We start from the raw sequence: 17,843 nt of genomic DNA on the forward strand, positions 1-17,843 counted from the left end.
AAAAATGGCACCTCGCGTAAGCTGAGTCAGAAAATAGCAAACGATTTCTTGTCTTTTTTTTTTTGTTGCCTTTATGTTGTTGCAGTTCTAGTTGTTTTTTCCTTTGCTGAACTTTATTTATGGATTATATTGACTCAGCAGTCTGTACAGGTTGTACAAATCGGCATCATATCCTTTTGCAAAATTCCTTGAAATTTCGGAGAAATTAGACGACACAATGCTGAATGTAAATCTGTCATTTTATGCTTTATTTTAGAGAAAAAAGCATCCTTGCATTTTTTTGTGGGTGTAAGGGTGCACTTCGTGCTAAAAAATTGCTTGAAAATTCAAGTGCTGCAAAGGAGAGCTGCCTGTGCTTTGTCCTTTCACTTTCCATTTACTCCAAGTGGCATAATTGTGCAATTTCACGTAAAAAGCAATATGCCAGGAATTATCTGGTATGCCTGCGTATTTGAAATTCTACCCGGCCTAGTCCTGATTAATAAGAGTACCTATCATTAAGGATTCTTTTTATTTGAAGAAAGATTTTGTAATTAAGCATATGAAGATGTCCTTACATCACTCACTGTCAGCACCACGTAGATTGTTCTGAATATTAGCACTCTGCTCTTTCATACCGTTGATCTTTATTGCCAAAGGATTTACATTCAGTGACATGCATTTGCTTTTTAGGTTGAGCCTAGGCAGCGCACATGTTATACATGCTATATCCAGTAAATGGGCTTCAAGCACGCCAGTCGTTTGACATTGGTTCTTTGTTGTGCCATTCATAGATACAGGGTTTTTATTGGTGCATTTGTTGTAATTGTCCATCCTTTGGATGCTTGGTTCCCTCACAGCGGAATTCACTAATTGGTCCGTCTGGTTGGCCATCCAGCGTGCTCGCGGTTCCTCCTGGTTGGCCATCACATTCTTCTGGTGTTTTATATACTCCCCTTCTAATAGGTTGCACATTGCCATCTGTGTGCATTCAATCTGTGCATTTTAAAATTTCTGCCTCTATATAACCTGGTGCTAGGATGGTAATTACCTGCACCATTGATGCATTGGTGTGGAGAACAACTAGCGCGTTTTATATGATCATTTTGAGGGTGAACCTCTACTATTTTACGCTACTCCCCACTACATCCGATTTTTCTTCTTCTCAGTTTAATCTAGGGTATACATAATGTAGCACTTCTTTGAATTTGGGTGCCAAATCCATGAATCGCAGGAATCTGCTGACCACATTAATGTGCAAATTTGTACTTTTAAATACTTTTCATGAGCTTATACACTTTTCAAATATGGCCACCATTAACTGCTGATCCTGGTGGGACTTTCAACTTCAAGTCCTCTTTCCGTGTCAATCATTTTGGTATTTAAATTACATCCAAGGTATGAACACGCTTCCTCTGCGTCCCTGCATAGCGTGTGTCCCAAACGTGGATCCAGACTCCAAGGGTAATTATTACTCCTTTTTTAACACATTTTAATTGGGACTATACTTGGGTACTTATGGAAACACAATTTAGACCCAGTGTGGTCTGGATGGCAGCAGTGTCTTTGATAATGTTGGCTGGAAATTAGGGGAGGGGGTGGGGGGGGGGGGGGGGGGGCAAAACCTTTGGAACTTTTCAGTCGGTAAATATTTGGTAGTGACAATATGTGGTGTTAATGTGACTATTTCCACACTAACAGTGACCCATATTAATATAGTAATTAAATAATGTGACTTCCCTAGAAGGTGAGAGTCTAAAATCTCCTTTATGGCTACATCATGGATGTATTTATACAAGGCCCTCCATTCCTTCCCCTCTTCTTTCCTTTCTAGCTTCCACCCTTCGTTTCTTCCAGGCTTTTTTCTCGCCACTCCTTTCTTGCTTTCTTTCTTTCTTTCTTGTCTTTTGTCCTTGTTATTTCTTCTTTCTATATTGCTCCCATTATTTTTATAATCTTCCTTCCTTACTTTCCTTCCTACATTTCTCGCGTCCTCTTTTTCTATGCTTCCTTCTTTCACTTCTCATCTGCCTCCTTCACCCGTGTCTTCCTTTCTTCATGTCTTCCTACACTGCATCAACCCTTCCCTCATTCCTTCCCTCTTTCCTTCCTATTAGACTCCTTACCCTCGTTCTCGACTTCTTCTTTCCCTCTCATCCTCCCTTTCTTCCTTTTTGCCTTCCATCCCTCATCCGCTCCTTCCTTTCTTCATTCCTTCTTTCGGTCATTCCTTCGTTCTTTACATCTTCCTTCGCCCGTCTCTTTTCAGACAGCTCAAAAAATAGAATCTTCATAACGTAATGCTGTACTTTACTATGCTTTTGTGTGAGCCCTTATCAAGATTTGACAAGTTGGTTTGAATTTGCTGAGAATCTCATTTGACACCCCTGATCCCCACAAGCCAGGTGGCTCCAAACGTCCAAGACAGAAAATATTTCTATATTTCTGTACTGGTGCATCATATTTCTGATTGGGGTTTACAAACAAGTTACACACTGACACAGAGCGAATTAGGCCGTAACACAGTACCACCAGCCCTAGGCTGTAGTGCACTTGGATGGAAAATCAATAGCTGTGGCATGTTTTAAAGGGCTCTTTAAAAGTGTGGATGCCTGGCAGCTCAGACGTAAATTTTTACCTAGCAACATAGTTTATAACACAATGTTAAACATCACATTATTTGCTATTTAAAGCAAAATGCAAACAGCCTTCCAAGCATAAAAACTACTATGGCGTAAAATTGCGTGACCGGATTATTAACAGGATAATGTGTTGCATGCAGGGCCGGACTGGGAACCCAAAGCAGCCCTGGCAATTTTGTTGGAACAGCCCCTCAGGGGGAGTGGGGGTGCACGTCTGAAGCATTGCTGCTTTCTGGGGGAGAGGGGATATTGCTGCATAACCAGCCCCAAGTAACAAAAACTGCTCCCACGGCTGCAAAACCGCCCCACTTCCAGCCTCCCAGGGAAACGCCTGATGACTGTTCGGCCCAGGCTGCATGGCGAAACACTTGTAAGGTCCCAAAGGCGAGACCTATTGGATGTGCCAATGCTTGTTTTTAAGCCAAGTATCTGAGCGGAGGAGAGACCTAGTTATCTTCTTAAATGAAACCAGTACGATTTTGCATACATCTCTCTAATAAGGTCTCTGATTTATCACCATTATTTTCCACTCGATTTTTGGATTGGAAACCTTGAGTTACATTTCAGGGCTAACTGGTCCAAAATCTAGGAGTGGCATAAGATATAGTTCAGTATACCTTCTTTGGGCTGCCAAAGGCAAAGTTGCAAAAAAAGTTCCACCACTGAAATTTCTATTTACCTATCCCTCTTCTTGGATTCTGAACCCCTGTGATTATCACACAAGCCTTATCGAAGCTGATATTTACAGGAAGCATTGACTCATATTAGACATGCCAGACCCACTTTGTTTGAATTTCCTTGTGATTCTGGCGTTTTGTACCTCCTGAAGAGGAATCTTTTATTTTACTGTATTTGTTTTCAGAAATGCTAACGGTTAGCATACTAAGACATGAAAGAATTGTAACATACCGGTATAGTAGTGATTTTCAGCTAATGAATTTTTCTTAGCCTAAATTAATTACCCATCACATTTCCTAAGAGGCTTACACATTTCTTTGGTAATTTTGAGAATGTAATCTTTTATACAATACACAGAATATTATCATCTCCCTTAATTGCTTTTTAGGTCTCGGATAGGCAGCGCATGCGCTGCCTCTACGAGGCATCAAGTAATCTGTATGTGTTGGCAAGCGGCCAGTAGGTTCTCCTGCCCCTTGCCATTTGGTGAATGTTGGCACAGCTCCTGCTAGCTGGCTTTTTACTGGCTGTTGATGTCAAACTGACTTCCGTGTAGTCCAGAAGCAGCGGCCACTAACTACAGTTTTCGTCTGCCAGATCGCACTTTTTAGTGCTGAAGAAGAGGAGACCTTTAGGAATCTATTCAGTTTTTGGCCCAAAAACGTGCACGCGTTGCATTGCTTTCAATTGCAACGCGTGCATGTTTGGTGATTCACTTACGGGAGCGAGCTTTGAAACCATCCGTTTGTAATTAACAGATGGTTCCTGCTCGCTCCCGCAAGGGAAACAGGCGCAGTCCCCCTCCTCTCTCCCCTCCCCCTGCTGCCTCCTCCTCTCCTCGTGAAACTTTTTTTTTTTTTTTTTTTTTTACTTTCAGCGCGAGGCGCGCGCTTGTCTTAGTTATATGTGTCTGGGTTGCTATCGTGTCACGCTTCTCGCCGCCAACGCTTCAGACCCGGGAGGTGAGTAGGGTGTTAGAGCAAGCTGCAGGTGCTGTCTTTCAGATAGCAGGGGGTTATGTTCCGGAGCCCACAGTGACGAGCAGGGTTTCTTATTCCCCAGCGCCCCGTATTGCCAGTGAGCAGCAGGCGTGCAGGGTCCCGTGCTTTGGAATGGACAATGCGGCGCTGCAGGCAAATGCGAGAGCTTGAGAAATGACCGCCAAGCGCTGCATACGGACGCGAGTGTATTGTATGTAATAGCCTACAGCTGCTTGTTGTGTTGCCTTCACCCTGTATTTAGTGCTAGTGACCGCTTTGTCTGTCATTAGGAAGGTTGCTGTGCTAGTAGTACTGACAGTAGTGGGGGCTGAGTCGGCTGTGGCTGCAATGAGTGGGTTTACTGTGGTTGCTATACTAAGAGTGCGTGTGTGCATAATCTGGGTGTAGTACTGTGTGCAGTGGCGTTCTGTAGTACTGTGCACACGCCAGCATCCATTTTGTGTGCCCCACACCCTAGCTGCAGTACTAGTAGAGTGTATGTGTGCACTTACTCTGGTTATGGGAGCCGCGTGCATTCGTTAGCTGGCTGCGGTGCTAGCAGCGTGGTGGGTGTGCGCCCCGCATGCCATGGAAGCACCACGGATGCATTACTGCTACTTATAACCGTAGGTGCTGTGCTGGCCCCGGCTGTAGTGTAACTAACAGCATGTTTGTGAAGGTATTGTACTAGCAGCATGTGCTCTGGCTGTGGTACTAGTAATTTGTGTTTGCGCACGCTCTAGTTTGACAGCAGTGCTAGTAATTTGTGGGTATCTCTACAGCATGCATACCTTGGCCTTAAAGTAGATGGGTGGGTGGGTGTGACCATCCCTAAGTGCCCGACGCCTATGTGTCATGTCTGTATTACTAACTGCGCACAAGCACTGCTGCAGTGTGCTAGTAATTTCATTTCCAGTACAGTTCCTCCCAGCCCTGCCTCGTTTGCGAGCTGCTGTTCCATTCTTCAGTGACAGGCTGATGATATTAGTTGATTCCTGTAGGTGGGTGGGCTTGTCTGGCGTGCCCAGTTCTCACACAGCCGAGTGGATGCCAGAAACGCAGAAACCTTCCTCGGTTTCTTGCACGCGTTATCTTTAGAGGCGGGAGTTAACATTTAAACATCTCAGCCCTCGAGTCCTCCACATCACTCCTCGAATTTGGCAGTTCCCATTGACTCGGCCAGTAGTAAACGTGCATGTTCACAATGCTTGCTTTGTATGTTCTCTTCTGGGCATATAAAAACCCTATGTTTGCTACAATCATGCCTTCATGGGTGCTATGTGTCTGCAGCATCTGTTCTCTCTGTGTAAATGCCCGCCGCTAAGTAATGTGTAAGCACACTAATGAATATATAACTTATAAAACCGATTTTCCTCCATTTGTGTTAAACAAGTTGCACATATAGCAAATCATTAGAACCTTGTTTGTGCCTCAGATGTGATGATGCATCTTATATACAACCTTTTGTAAACACTGCATCCCTTCTGAGGAAGCAGTCTGAAATCAAACCACACATCTGCCCGACAAGTATGACAGGCAGCTGTAGGTTGCCGGATCTCAAGTTTTGTGATAGCTGGGTGTGTGTGTGTTTTTTTATTGTCATTTATTTACTTTTCACCAATTAAAATTACAACTGCCTATTTGGAATGTATTTTTGCGTCATGGTGCTGTAGCACCGCTATTCTCAACAGTTTAAAAACGTTCTCTTTTTATTCCTTTCTGATGTTGGCATTTAACCCCTTCTTTTTTTTGTGCCCTAAACACTTTTAAGGATGAGTTATTGCTAACAGTGAGTGTTCTTAAATCTTATAGTTGCATTACTGATTCAATAAACATCTTCTCGGCGTACTGGCAATCTCTTTTCCATAGTAACTACTCGTCCAAGCTGGGAAAGCAGCCAGCAGCATTAAAATCATAAGCTGTAGTTAGTCGTTCATTGTTCACCTCCAGGGGTATGACCCACAGTAATAATACATAACTAGAGATACTTTTTTGAGTGCTTGTGTTAACTAGATTATGAATTTAACAATTGCCAATTATGCATGCCCTTCTACCCCGTGTGTTGCACTGCCTGACCTTAGCTAACCATTCCACCGCTGGTATATTTTAGCTTGTGGTTATGTGGTCTAGGTTACTACTTCCCCTTGGGTCAAAGCGTCAATTTGTTACTCTTGCTAATCTATCCTGTTGTATCTGTTTTAGCTTTTTAGTTGCTGTAGCTAAGCATTCTAGTTCTTTTGGACTGTATGAGTAACCAGTGCAAATTATCTGTATAGTTATTTTACTGTATGTTTTAAAGTAAACCCTGACATTTACAATGTTTATAATGTCAACAGAAAGCTTTAATTAGGACTATGATACACAGTTACCAGTTTTGTATGCGCTATTTTGAGGAGGCAGTGATGGCACCATTCTTATGGATCTATCTCTATCCCCACAGGAATGCATTTTCTTTAATCTTCAAGCACTTTGGCACCATTTGACGGCACTGCATGACCTTTCAAAACTTTCAATTCATCCATATCAACCCTGTCCTGGAGAGTTTCCTGACAGTCTGTAAATTGGGACAGAAGTGAGGGGTCCCAAAGGTTAACAAGCATTGGCATAGGCAATACATCTCGCCTTTGGGACCTTATAAGTGTTTAGTTATACAGCACAATATCCTTGGTGCAACAACATCAACTGTTGCATGGCTAAACACTTATCAGGTCCCAAAGGCGAGACCTATTGGCTATGCTAATGCTTGTTCACCTTTGGGACCCCCTCACTTCTGTCCCAATTTACAGACTGTCAGGAAAATTTCCATGATTGTATTGATATGGATGAATTGAACGTTTTGAAAGTTCATGCAGTGCCTCCCCATGCAGCTGTGCTCTGTATCCACTCTTATACCCTGAAATCATTCTCTAATGCACTTTACTGTTTTTCCCTTCTCTGACCACCACCTCACTCGCACTATTTTTTTCTACAGATCTCTGGAAGATAACCGTCTACAATGGTTTGAAGAAAAACACAAGTATCAGCAACAACTTTCAGAAATGACAGACAAGTACAGCCAGGGGAAAGAGAAACTGAGCCGTGCCTCTCTGGCTCAAAAAAAGGTTTGTTTGTATTTTTATTTACGACTATTGCAGGTAACTTTATTACTTTCCAGGACTGGGATTCCTCTACTACCTAGCTGTAGCAACAAAAAAAAAATCGTCGTTAAAGTAGCTTAGAAAAATGACAGCTGTGAGATCAATAGCAACACTTTACTCCTATATTCTCCCCCATGCTCCATGCTTCATGTCGCAGGTCCTGCTTTTGTGCTGACCAAAAAGACTTAACCTTGAGCCATAGTTATTTATTAAGGACTATGCCTTTAATGTTGTGTACACTTTTCTAACAACTCAGTTCGTGCCACACATTCCTCAAATTGAGGGGGACTAGGGTTTGTGACCGACAGCTCTCTTAAACTGCCACGTTGACACAGAGCTGCACTTAGTCCTAGTATACACAGAACCTCACTAATGTTATTTTGTTAAAACAGTTGTGTGATGATGATGTTCAGTGCTTCTGAAGTTATAACAATAAACCTCACTTTAGAAGTTTAGGTGGGTGTTCCTTTGTCATTTACGAATATAAGTGAAAGAGATCAGAAGCAGTTTGCACTATCCTGTGTTCATCATGGCAGTTGAGTACTTTGATTCATTTACGTTGTGAACAGTCTGCCACTTTTGTAAATGTTATAGATAGCACATCACAGTGATGAGATTGGATGTTATTGTGGCCTACATCTGTAAGCTGTGTTTGTACTAGCGCATCTCTGCTTCTGTGGGAAAGACCTTGCTTCTTTATATGTCACCATTGTTGAGTTGCATTGGCCTACACTGCTTATTATGGAATTTGGTTTATGGTGGGTCTACAATCAAGAATTTGAAATCCCTAGTAACTGTATACATTTTCAGCCTGTGAGTAATTATTCAGACAGACTCATGTTGAAGCACGATTGGGGGCTCTTTACCACTTTTCTTTTCTCAATTTATTTCCCACTAAGCTGGGTCACAAACCTTCAGATAGTTCTATTATGCCAGTGGAACTGTAATATTCTTGTATTTTAGAAATAGCATAGTTACAAAAAAATATTTTAAGTTTAGTCACAATCTAATTTATTATTTTGTATTGTTACAGTTTTACTTGGTGTGGATATTTTTGTTGGGGAGTGCCCTAGCCTTTTAGGCAGGTAAACTAATATGTTCTTGTTAAACATTCACACTTTTGATTGTAAATCACTTTGTAGTTTTAAAAAAAAATGTATTGTCCACCTTTGTATCAGATGGAAGCATCCGATGCACGTATTATTTATGTATGCATCTGGTATTAGTATAGCCCAATCCCACCTGGAAGGCAGCAGAGTGCCATACAGGGTCAAAGTTAGAGATACAGTCAGAGGATGAATTTTGGGTTCTGAGAACGGAGTTGGACTATTCTGCTTATATGAGTGTAGTACATCATTGCATTGGATTAATTCTCTTGACGGTCATACTTGGCATTACATACAGTAGAGCAGCACTGCGGAATAGAACATCCATACCACGCCCATTGAAACTGCTGCAATACAAGTCAGAATATTCTTGTTTTCCAAAGTTGCAGATTGCGATGTGTAGTTTTTCTATGATTAAAGCTGTTATGTGTTGCTCCACTTTGATAGCAGAGATAGCACATCTTCTCTTTGCATGGTGAGCTTCATGGCCGGTCTTTCTTTTCATGTGCCTCATTCTCTTCGCCTCTCATGGTAGGTTCGCTTGGCGCTGCTGCAGTTTCCACATGCACTGCCGGGTGACAATATGGTTTGGAGCCCTTCCTCATTCAGCCAGACATTAAGGCTGGGGTTGCAGCCCTGTTGAGAGGCCTCAGTTCACCCATGTACACCAATACCCTTCTGCCTAGCAACGGCATGTCCACTGCTTGATCTTCCTCCTCAGTTGAGGAAAGTCCTTGGCTGTGACCATGGCCGCTTTGGAAGATCTGTTCCCAAACCATGGCATCCTGGCTAGTCTTTTTTTTCAGTTTGAAAAGCTTTATTAGCAAATAGTTAAAACATAAAGACATCAGCAATATAAAAAGAGAATTAAAAGTTAACAGCATAGCAACAAAACTGGCTGACATCTAGAAGAAAAGAGTAAAGCAGTTTGTGGGGATTTTATAAGGTGAAAGCAAGGGGAAAAGGGGAAAGGAGGACAAAGGGAGAACAAAAGGAGGGGAAAGGGGGTGTTGATACTATAGAAAAAGAGATAAAACAGAGAGCAAACAGATTAGATTGAATACTGTAAATGAGTAAATATTAATTGTCCAATAAGTAAATATATAACTAAGTTTAACATGGTAAATAATGAAGAACAGAGATAAAACCATTCAAGGCGGTTTGAAGTTTTCTGAAGATATATGAGAAGTATTATATAAAACAATTCGGTCTAGATATGTAGTTGAGGGCAACCAAAAGAGATCCCTATTCATGATTGGTTTGCAAGAGAAGGCAAACGCAACATCAAGTCTATGAAAATGTCAGAGGGTATTCCACCAATGTTGGATTGAGAGTTTTGTGTGAGTTTTCCAATTAAAGGAGATATGTTGAAAGGCCAAAGCAAGCATTAGGTCAAAAAGGCCATGGTCATGTGGAGTGAGATCTAAAGAGTCAAAAAGGTTTCTAGCAAAGAGGAGAGGTATAGAATAAGGAATGGAAATTGAAAACAGCCGAGAAATGTAAGACCAAACCTTTTCCCAAAATTCGGAGTCGAAGGACAAAGGAAGAAAAGGTGAAGGAAGTCAGCATTAGAAGAACCACAAGTCCAACAGTTAGAGTCAGTAGAGGAAGAAAAGCGTGCTAGGGAAACAGGGGTAAGATAGAGCCTGTGGTAAAAGAAAGACATAGATTGGGTAAGAGATGCAGAGCGAGAGATTTTTAAAGACCTAGACCAGAGTTTATCCCAAAAAATGATAAACCAATCACATCCTAGATCAAATTCCCAAGAAGTTTCCCGTTTGGATTTAGCGCGATCTGGATTGGGAGCTGAAAATAATTTGTATATAAGGGAGCATTTGGGGAGGGTAAGAAGAATTTTGAGAAGAGGATTTTGGATAACATATGAAGATGAAAGGGGAAGGGAATAATAAACATCAAGAATAAGCACCATAAGAGTTGTAAACTTCTGTAAAAAGGAGCGAGGACAATGAAATATGGATTGAAAGTGGGGAAAGGAGCAAGGTGAGATCCCATCAAAAAGTTGCTTAACCCATAAAATACCCTTTAGTCTCCACGCTTTCCAAAATATGGATCTATTGTTGAGGAGGATAAGTGAATTGTGCCAAATAGGAGAGTCTAAGAAGGATTCACAGGAAATGGTAGTGGGGTGTACCAAAGGTTTCAAGAGGGAACAGGTATGTCTAAATAGGGGTAGGGAAGTCTGAGAAGTTTTAGCAGAAAAACATATAACTTCTTTGAAGGAAAAGGGTAGTAATAAGATTCGTTCAATATCGAGCCAAAGAGGGGTAAAGGGGGAGGCGTCCGAAATAAGCCATCTTGAGGCATGACGCAAGGAGAAGGACTTATGGTAGAGGCGAAAAGCCGGGAAGTTCACACCACCATTAGATCTTGACTTCCGAAGGGAAGATAAAGCGATTCTGGATTTTTTATTCTAACAGAGAATACAGGAATCAAAACGTTTAAAGTAGATAGAGGGGATGTGAACGGGGAGCATGGAAAAGGTATAAATTAAAATTTGGGAAATCATCCTCTTGATTGAATCCAACCGGCCCCACCAGGAAAGAAAAAGAGGGTTCCAAGAAGAGAGTAATTTCTCAATTCGAGATAGAGCAGCAGACATATTCAATTTAATGGAAGAGGTAATGGAGTTGGCGAACCATATGCCTAGATATTAAATTTTTGAGTTATTCCAAGCAAATCCAGTGGAGGAGAAGAAATGTGGAAGACAACATTTTGTGAGAGGGAGAATCTGGGTCTTGTCCGAGTTGATCTTGTAGCCAGAAACCTGCAAAAAGGAATTAAACTCAAGAAGCAAAGGGGGGGATAGATGTTTCAGGAGCAGAAATAAATAAAAGAATATCGTCTGCATACGCAGAGAGTTTCAAATGATGATCATCATTAGGGGAACCAGAAATAGAATCATTATTACGGATGGAAGTCAGAAAGGGTTCGAGGGCTAGAACGAAGAGAAGGGGAGATAAGGGACAACCTTGACCAACGTCACGTTGGAGAGGAAAAGGAGATGAAACATGACCATTAACCAAGACCGAAGCTTTAAGGGCAGAGTACAACAGGGAGATAAGTGATATGAATTTAGGACCGAAACCATGCCAACGCAACGAGGAAAACAAAATGGACCAGTCAACTCTATCAAAAGCTTTCTCCTCGTCAACAGAAATAGCAGCCAGAGGAATAGAAAGAGAGGAGACTTTATTTAAGACGTTAAGAAAGAGACGAGAGTTATCGGAAGTAAGTCTACCCTTAATAAAACCACATTGTTCTTTACCAATAAGATGGGGCATGATAGGATCTAGACGCAGAGCAAGCAATTTATCGAACAATTTATAGTCCACATTAACTAAAGAAATCGGGCGATAATTTTTACAAAATTGAGGGTCACAACCATATTTAGGAGTGAGGCAGATAGTCGCCTCTTGAAAGGTGCCCTCTGCTTTACCAGCTGAATAAAATAAGTTGAAAAGTACTTAGAGTTTAGGGAGTATTAAGTCAGAAAATTGGAGGTAGAATTCAACCGAAAAACCATCTGGTCCTGGAGTTTTCCCTTTAGTAAGGGTAGTTAAAGCTTTGGAAAGCTCATCCAGAGAAAAGATTGTTTTCAAGGTCAAGAAGATTAAGATGAGAAGTAGAGGGGGAAGGGAGTTTATCAAGATAGGACTGAATGACAGCAGGAGTGGGAGGAGATTCTGGTGTGTAGAGGGTTTGATAGAAAAGTTTAAATTCATCAAGTATTTCCTGATCCTTATAGAAGAGAATTGTCAGAGAAATAAAGCGAATCAATGAGCATGCGCCCTTTACGCGTTTTAAGTTAATTTGCTAAATGTTTCCCTGTTTTATTATGACCTCCATAATAATGAGCACTGCTCCGGAGGAGTATTGAAGAAGCATTGTCAGTAGAGGTTTTGTTAAACTCAAGTTTGGCTCGTATCAATTCTGATGAAACTGAATTTTGTGAGGATGTATAAAATTCATGTTACAAAAGTTTAATATGAGCTAATACAGATTTCCGTTTACTGAAGAAACCGTTTTTTTCCCTTAGAAACAAAGTCAATAATAAAACCTTGCGCAGTGGCTTTAAAAGAATCCCAAATAATATGAGGGGAGATGTTAAAGTCGCAATTAAGAAGAAACAAAGGAACAAAAAGAGGAGGAGAATAAATGGTCGGTTAGAAGAGAATTGTTGAAGCGCCATCGGGAAGATTTTGGATGTGGAGGGAGTAAATCAAGATCAGTTACAATTGGGGCGTGATCAGAAATAACTATAGGTTCAATAGAGGAGGAGAGTAAATTTTGAGATCAAGATTGAGAAAGAAAAATGTAGTCTAGACGAGAAAGGGAAGCCGTGAGTAGGAGAGAAAAAAGAATAGTCAAGAGTATCAGGATGAGAAAGTCGCCAAGAGTCAAGGAGATGTATTTGAGAAATAGTATGAAGAAAGTGTTTGTGAGACTTATTGGGGATAAAATGGACTGTAGACTTGCGGTCCAGAAAAGGGTCTACAATTTGGTTGCAGTCACCACCTAGAATAAACAAATCATCTCGAAATTGAATACATTTTTGCGTAATAAAAGGCCAGAAAGAACAATCAGGTTGTGTAGGATCATAAATATTAAAAACAGTTAAAGGGATAGATTAATTAACAATTTAGCTAGTACCCATCTACCTTCTGTATCATTTTCTTGTGATAAGACTTTACACTTAAATTTTTTATAGCATAGAATGACAACACCATTTTTTTTTATTTGTAGATGGAGAAAATAAAACCGTACCCACCCAGTTTCTTTTTAATTTAAGTGATTCAGCTTCTGTAAGGTGAGTTTCCTGTAAGAGGACAATATCAGGATTGTAAGTAGCAAGGTGAGAAAGGATTCTCTGCCTTTTAATAGGACTGATAAAACCCTTTACATTCCAAGAGATTACTCTGAACGTAAAAACATTTAAAAAAATTTGAAGAAACAGAGTTTGCAACAACAGGAACATCAACGATAATAACAACGAGTGAAAGATAAAAAGCATAAGAGGAGGAAAAGGAAAAAACTAGGAAGGAGAAGGAACAGAAGAACTAACAGTTGAGAAACTCGTACGGAAACTGAGAGGAAGTGAACGTGGGAAGAAAAAAGATAAGTATGACCAGTAGAAGAGAGATAAAGGGAAGGAGAAGAGGGAAAGGGAAACAAAGAGAAAATGCAAGAAGAGACAGTACATATCCAATAAGGATGACTGAAGAAAACATACCTGAGGGCGACAAAAAACAGATAGTGGGGCAGGGACAACGTACTACAAGATGAACCACCCGAACCTGGGGAGTCCAACCGCACTGGGACGAGGGAGAAAGAAGAGGGACCATACAAGTTGAGGAGACCGAAACAAATCTGTATGAATAAAATGAGAGAGACAATTAACATTAAAATAAAATATAGAGAAAGGCATTACAACTAGCATATAACAAGAAATATGATAAACATGAAAAATATACTGTGCATAAAAAACATCAGAGAATAAAACTATTACTTAAAAAACAGAGCCATAAGAAGATATCAACGCTGTAGCATTGAAGACGTCTTGAGATAAAAACACCCTCTGACCAAGCCAGGAAAGATGCTTTTTAGACCTAGCTGCAGAGAGAACTGAGAGTAAGTCAGTGAACTTCAGAAAGAGAATGATGACACCACGCGGTTTGACTTGAGTCGTTGAAAGAGGTGGACGAGGGCCTAGCCTATGAGCTCTTTGAATGCTGAATGAAGTAGTAGAAGGCATATCAAGGAGTCTCGGAAGAAAGGAGGAGAAGAAAGCGACAGGTTCATCACCTTCCAGAGACTCAGGCAGGCCATAAATACGTAAATTGTTCCTCCTATTTCTATTTTCGAAATCCTCTGTATGCTGTTGAAGGCTGTGGACTGTTTTTTCTAAAGAAAGAAGAAATTTGCTGCTCCATTGAAGACACTCTACTCTCCATTGAAGACCATTTATCTTCGAGAAATTGCATCTTGTTATTGGTTTCTTCTACAAACGGGCGCAAAGTGCGTATCTCGTCCAAGAGTAGCTCCAAAGAGATGGGAGATGGAGACTTGTCAGGATATGGAGGATCATGTTTCAAACGTTTCGGTGTGGAGGTAGACTGAGAGGATTTATTTGAAGTAGACTGTGATGATGAGGCACTGCGGTTAGAATTTACTCCAGCCATCTGCAACGCAGTAGAAGAGGAGGTTGGTGTAGATAAAGATGGAGGATTCACCAACGGGCTTCGAAGTGATGGGACAAAAACAAACTTTGGTTTGCACAGTTTCCCATAAGTAACTGTCTCACAAAAAGTAGGGTGGCATGAGCTGTGTGAACCTCCTCAGTACATAATATAAGAATAGGAATGGAAAATGCTAACCGCTCACAAAAAGTTCACTTACTGAAAAATCAGGGGTGCAGCCTCGGTGATGAAGAAAAAGGGTGAAGAATATCAATCCTGTCACATAAAGCCAGATAGTGTTGTAAGATATTCAGTTAACAGTCAGTAACTTGGTAGAAACAGTGTAAACCGCAGTTCTCGCTTTATTCCACAAAAGTATATGGGCAGTAGATAAGGCTCATGCATTTAAAGCCAGAGTTCATGAGAAAATTAGTGACATAAGTAAAAAATCAGGAAAAATATGAAGAGAAGTTTCAAACAAAAGAAAATGGCGGGCATTCTAAGGAGAAAAATACAGGAGAAAAAAAAGAAGTTCAGCATACCTTGGTAAGTGAATACCAAAGTTCCTCATTGTAGCAGAATAATGCCCCCATAAGTCTCAATTTCAAAACGCACATCGTCTCCACTTTCACCGCACTGTCACTGCACTGTGAAGCTTGAAGGGGGACTCCCGAGCGTGTGAAGTGAAATGCATTAGGAGTGTTTCTCAAGATGGTGGCCGCACTGAAGTAAATGCGCCCGAGATGAAAATGAAGTGAAGCGCAACGAGTATGCTTCGAAACAAACGCGGTGGCGTCGCAGAGGATTCTCCACGATTGGAGCAGGCTCTGAGAAGAGTGTTAGACTCAAGGAAACATATATCTTACAACTTGAATTTCAGACGCCACCTCACTGGAAACCCAATGTGGGTTGGAATTATCACCACATAGAAAAACAGCTCGTACACAGGAAATAGCCTTGAGAAAAACAGCTCGTACACAGGAAATAGCCTTGAGAAAGTCGCGGGACGACCTCCCGATTGCGACGAACCACGTGTTGGCTGTAGAGAATTATTTGGAAGGACTTACAAAAATTAAAGAGAACAACCAACAAGAAAGAAGAATATTGGCATGTTTATTATTTATGTTTGCACTGACTGAAATAAGTTACTTACCTGTGTTACTTTGAAAATAGATATAAGTGTGCTAAGGAGTATGTTACCATCCAAATGTAGGCCTATGGCCTCTTTCCAAAGTTTACTGTGATGGCGGACATTGTCACGGCTCGGCCCCTAGCATCTCTGGATGCTTCGTGGCACTTTTTCAAATGTTCAGGACAGAGCTACACTAAAAGGTTTCAAAGTTAAACTAGATCTGTAGCAATGCTAAGCGATATAAGCCTGATGCAAGTCTTTGGGCGTTCTTAAAACTCCGATACAGCAAGCTCCTCTAGGCTTTGATAATGGTACTTTTGGCATCAAAGTTTAGGATCCTGTGACTACTAACTGACCCTGTAGGCTTACATGCACTTAGCCCAGGGGTTTAACCAACTATGTTGCTATAAATCCAGGCCAGGGGCACACTTACCAGTCCTGCGCAGCTTGTCCGGAGGATGAGACGGCAATTACGAAGTGCGGTGCCAGCCTGGAAAAGGCAGGTGGCGCGTGACTTCAGGAAGAACGTCCCGTTCTTTGGCCCGCCCCGCCCCACCCAAGCTCAGTTCAGCCAATCTGAGCAGCTGGTTTGGGTGAGGGTGGGCAAGGGCTGATAGCCCTAATAGACAATGAAGGGATACAAAATAAATGCTAACAATGAAGTCTTTAAATTAGAGAGCAGTCACGAGCTACTCCCAGATTGTCGGCGAGCTACCGGTAGCTCGCGTTCGACCGGTTGTAGACCCCTGCTCCATACTATGATGTGGGAGACACTGATTATGACGATGACAACCAATATGGTGACAATTGTAATTTATTTGATGACCTCCAAGAGGCCAGTGGTCTGGATTCTTCACCAGACAAAGACGTTTCCTCACCTTGTACAATAGACATTCAATGGGTGGCTTAGAGTCTGGACCTTACCTTAGCCACTCAAGAAGTTAAAACCAATGTGTGGACAGAAGTCCTCAACCCATCTCAATCCAGCAAGGATTCTCTACTCCCCTTCAATGAGTCCTTCCCTTGACTAATATTCTGATGGGCACATGGTACAAGCCAGAATCAAATGAGTATCGACACTGGAGTGGAATAAAACACAAGTTTATTATATCTCATGAGATGGCTCCGTCATACAGACACTACAAGTGCCTGAGAGGGAACGAACTAGAACAGTTTCAAACCTGCCTTTTATGCATTTTGGGTACCATAGGAATTCACCAAAAACCCCTTTGTCATGGTTACATCACACTTTACATAACCCTCTTATGGCATTTTTACACCACCCCTTACACAACGCATACATGCTGAACTGTGTAATTCTGATAAACCCCCACCCACGTCATCTTTGTAGATAGGCAAGGGAGGTAACAGGCGTTGGTGGGCAAACAGATTCGACATCTGTGCCCGTAGGCCCTTTTGGCAGGGCAGGGCTGCTTACTCTGACACGCGAGTGTTATCAGTATGACCAGCTTTCAGTGACCACGCAACTTCTAACTTTACCAGAGTCCCCGCAGAAACACAAAATTGAGCTGATAGACAAAATGGCTGAAAGCTGAGGCTAAGTTAACAGAATACAATTTTTACAGTTTAACAGTCCATCCTTTTAGCCTCTGCTAAATACATTTTGTCTAATTGAGAATACATTTCAAACACATAAAAAGAAAAACTTTACGAATACAGAATACATGAAGAGTAAAAAACCAAATCAGCGTTATATTGTAACAGTTGAAGGTGCTCTATCTGCATCGTTCAAGCTTTCTGTATCTATTTTCATAAATTCCTCTATTTGTTGCTGAAGCATATGCTGCTTATTAACATCACGAATATCCACGTTCTTAGGGACTCAGGACATGCATAAAGAAGTACAGAGGGGGCATATAATAGCCATACATTGAATACAAAGGCAATAACCCAGAATAGCGCCTACTATACAGGCTGCAATAACAAATAATTTCCATCCCCATGACATAACAATGCCCCAAAACCAACTAG

At 41.3% G+C, this 17,843-nt stretch overlaps 1 protein-coding gene across 2 annotated transcripts in view; it reads left to right on the forward strand.

Moving 5' to 3' along the window:
• CEP83 (centrosomal protein 83) overlaps positions 1–17,843 on the forward strand; it is a 259,250-nt gene that overhangs the window by 167,065 nt on the left and 74,342 nt on the right. For both annotated transcript variants that reach the window (XM_085653397.1, XM_085653398.1), the window contains exon 13: positions 7,251–7,380. In XM_085653397.1, the coding sequence (XP_085509523.1) occupies positions 7,251–7,380 (130 nt within the window). The remainder of the gene's footprint in view (positions 1–7,250; positions 7,381–17,843) is intronic.

The sequence above is a fragment of the Triturus cristatus genome, chromosome 4_1, assembly GCF_964204655.1.
Source record: "Triturus cristatus chromosome 4_1, aTriCri1.1, whole genome shotgun sequence".
In the NCBI taxonomy this organism is placed as follows: Eukaryota; Metazoa; Chordata; class Amphibia; order Caudata; family Salamandridae; genus Triturus; species Triturus cristatus.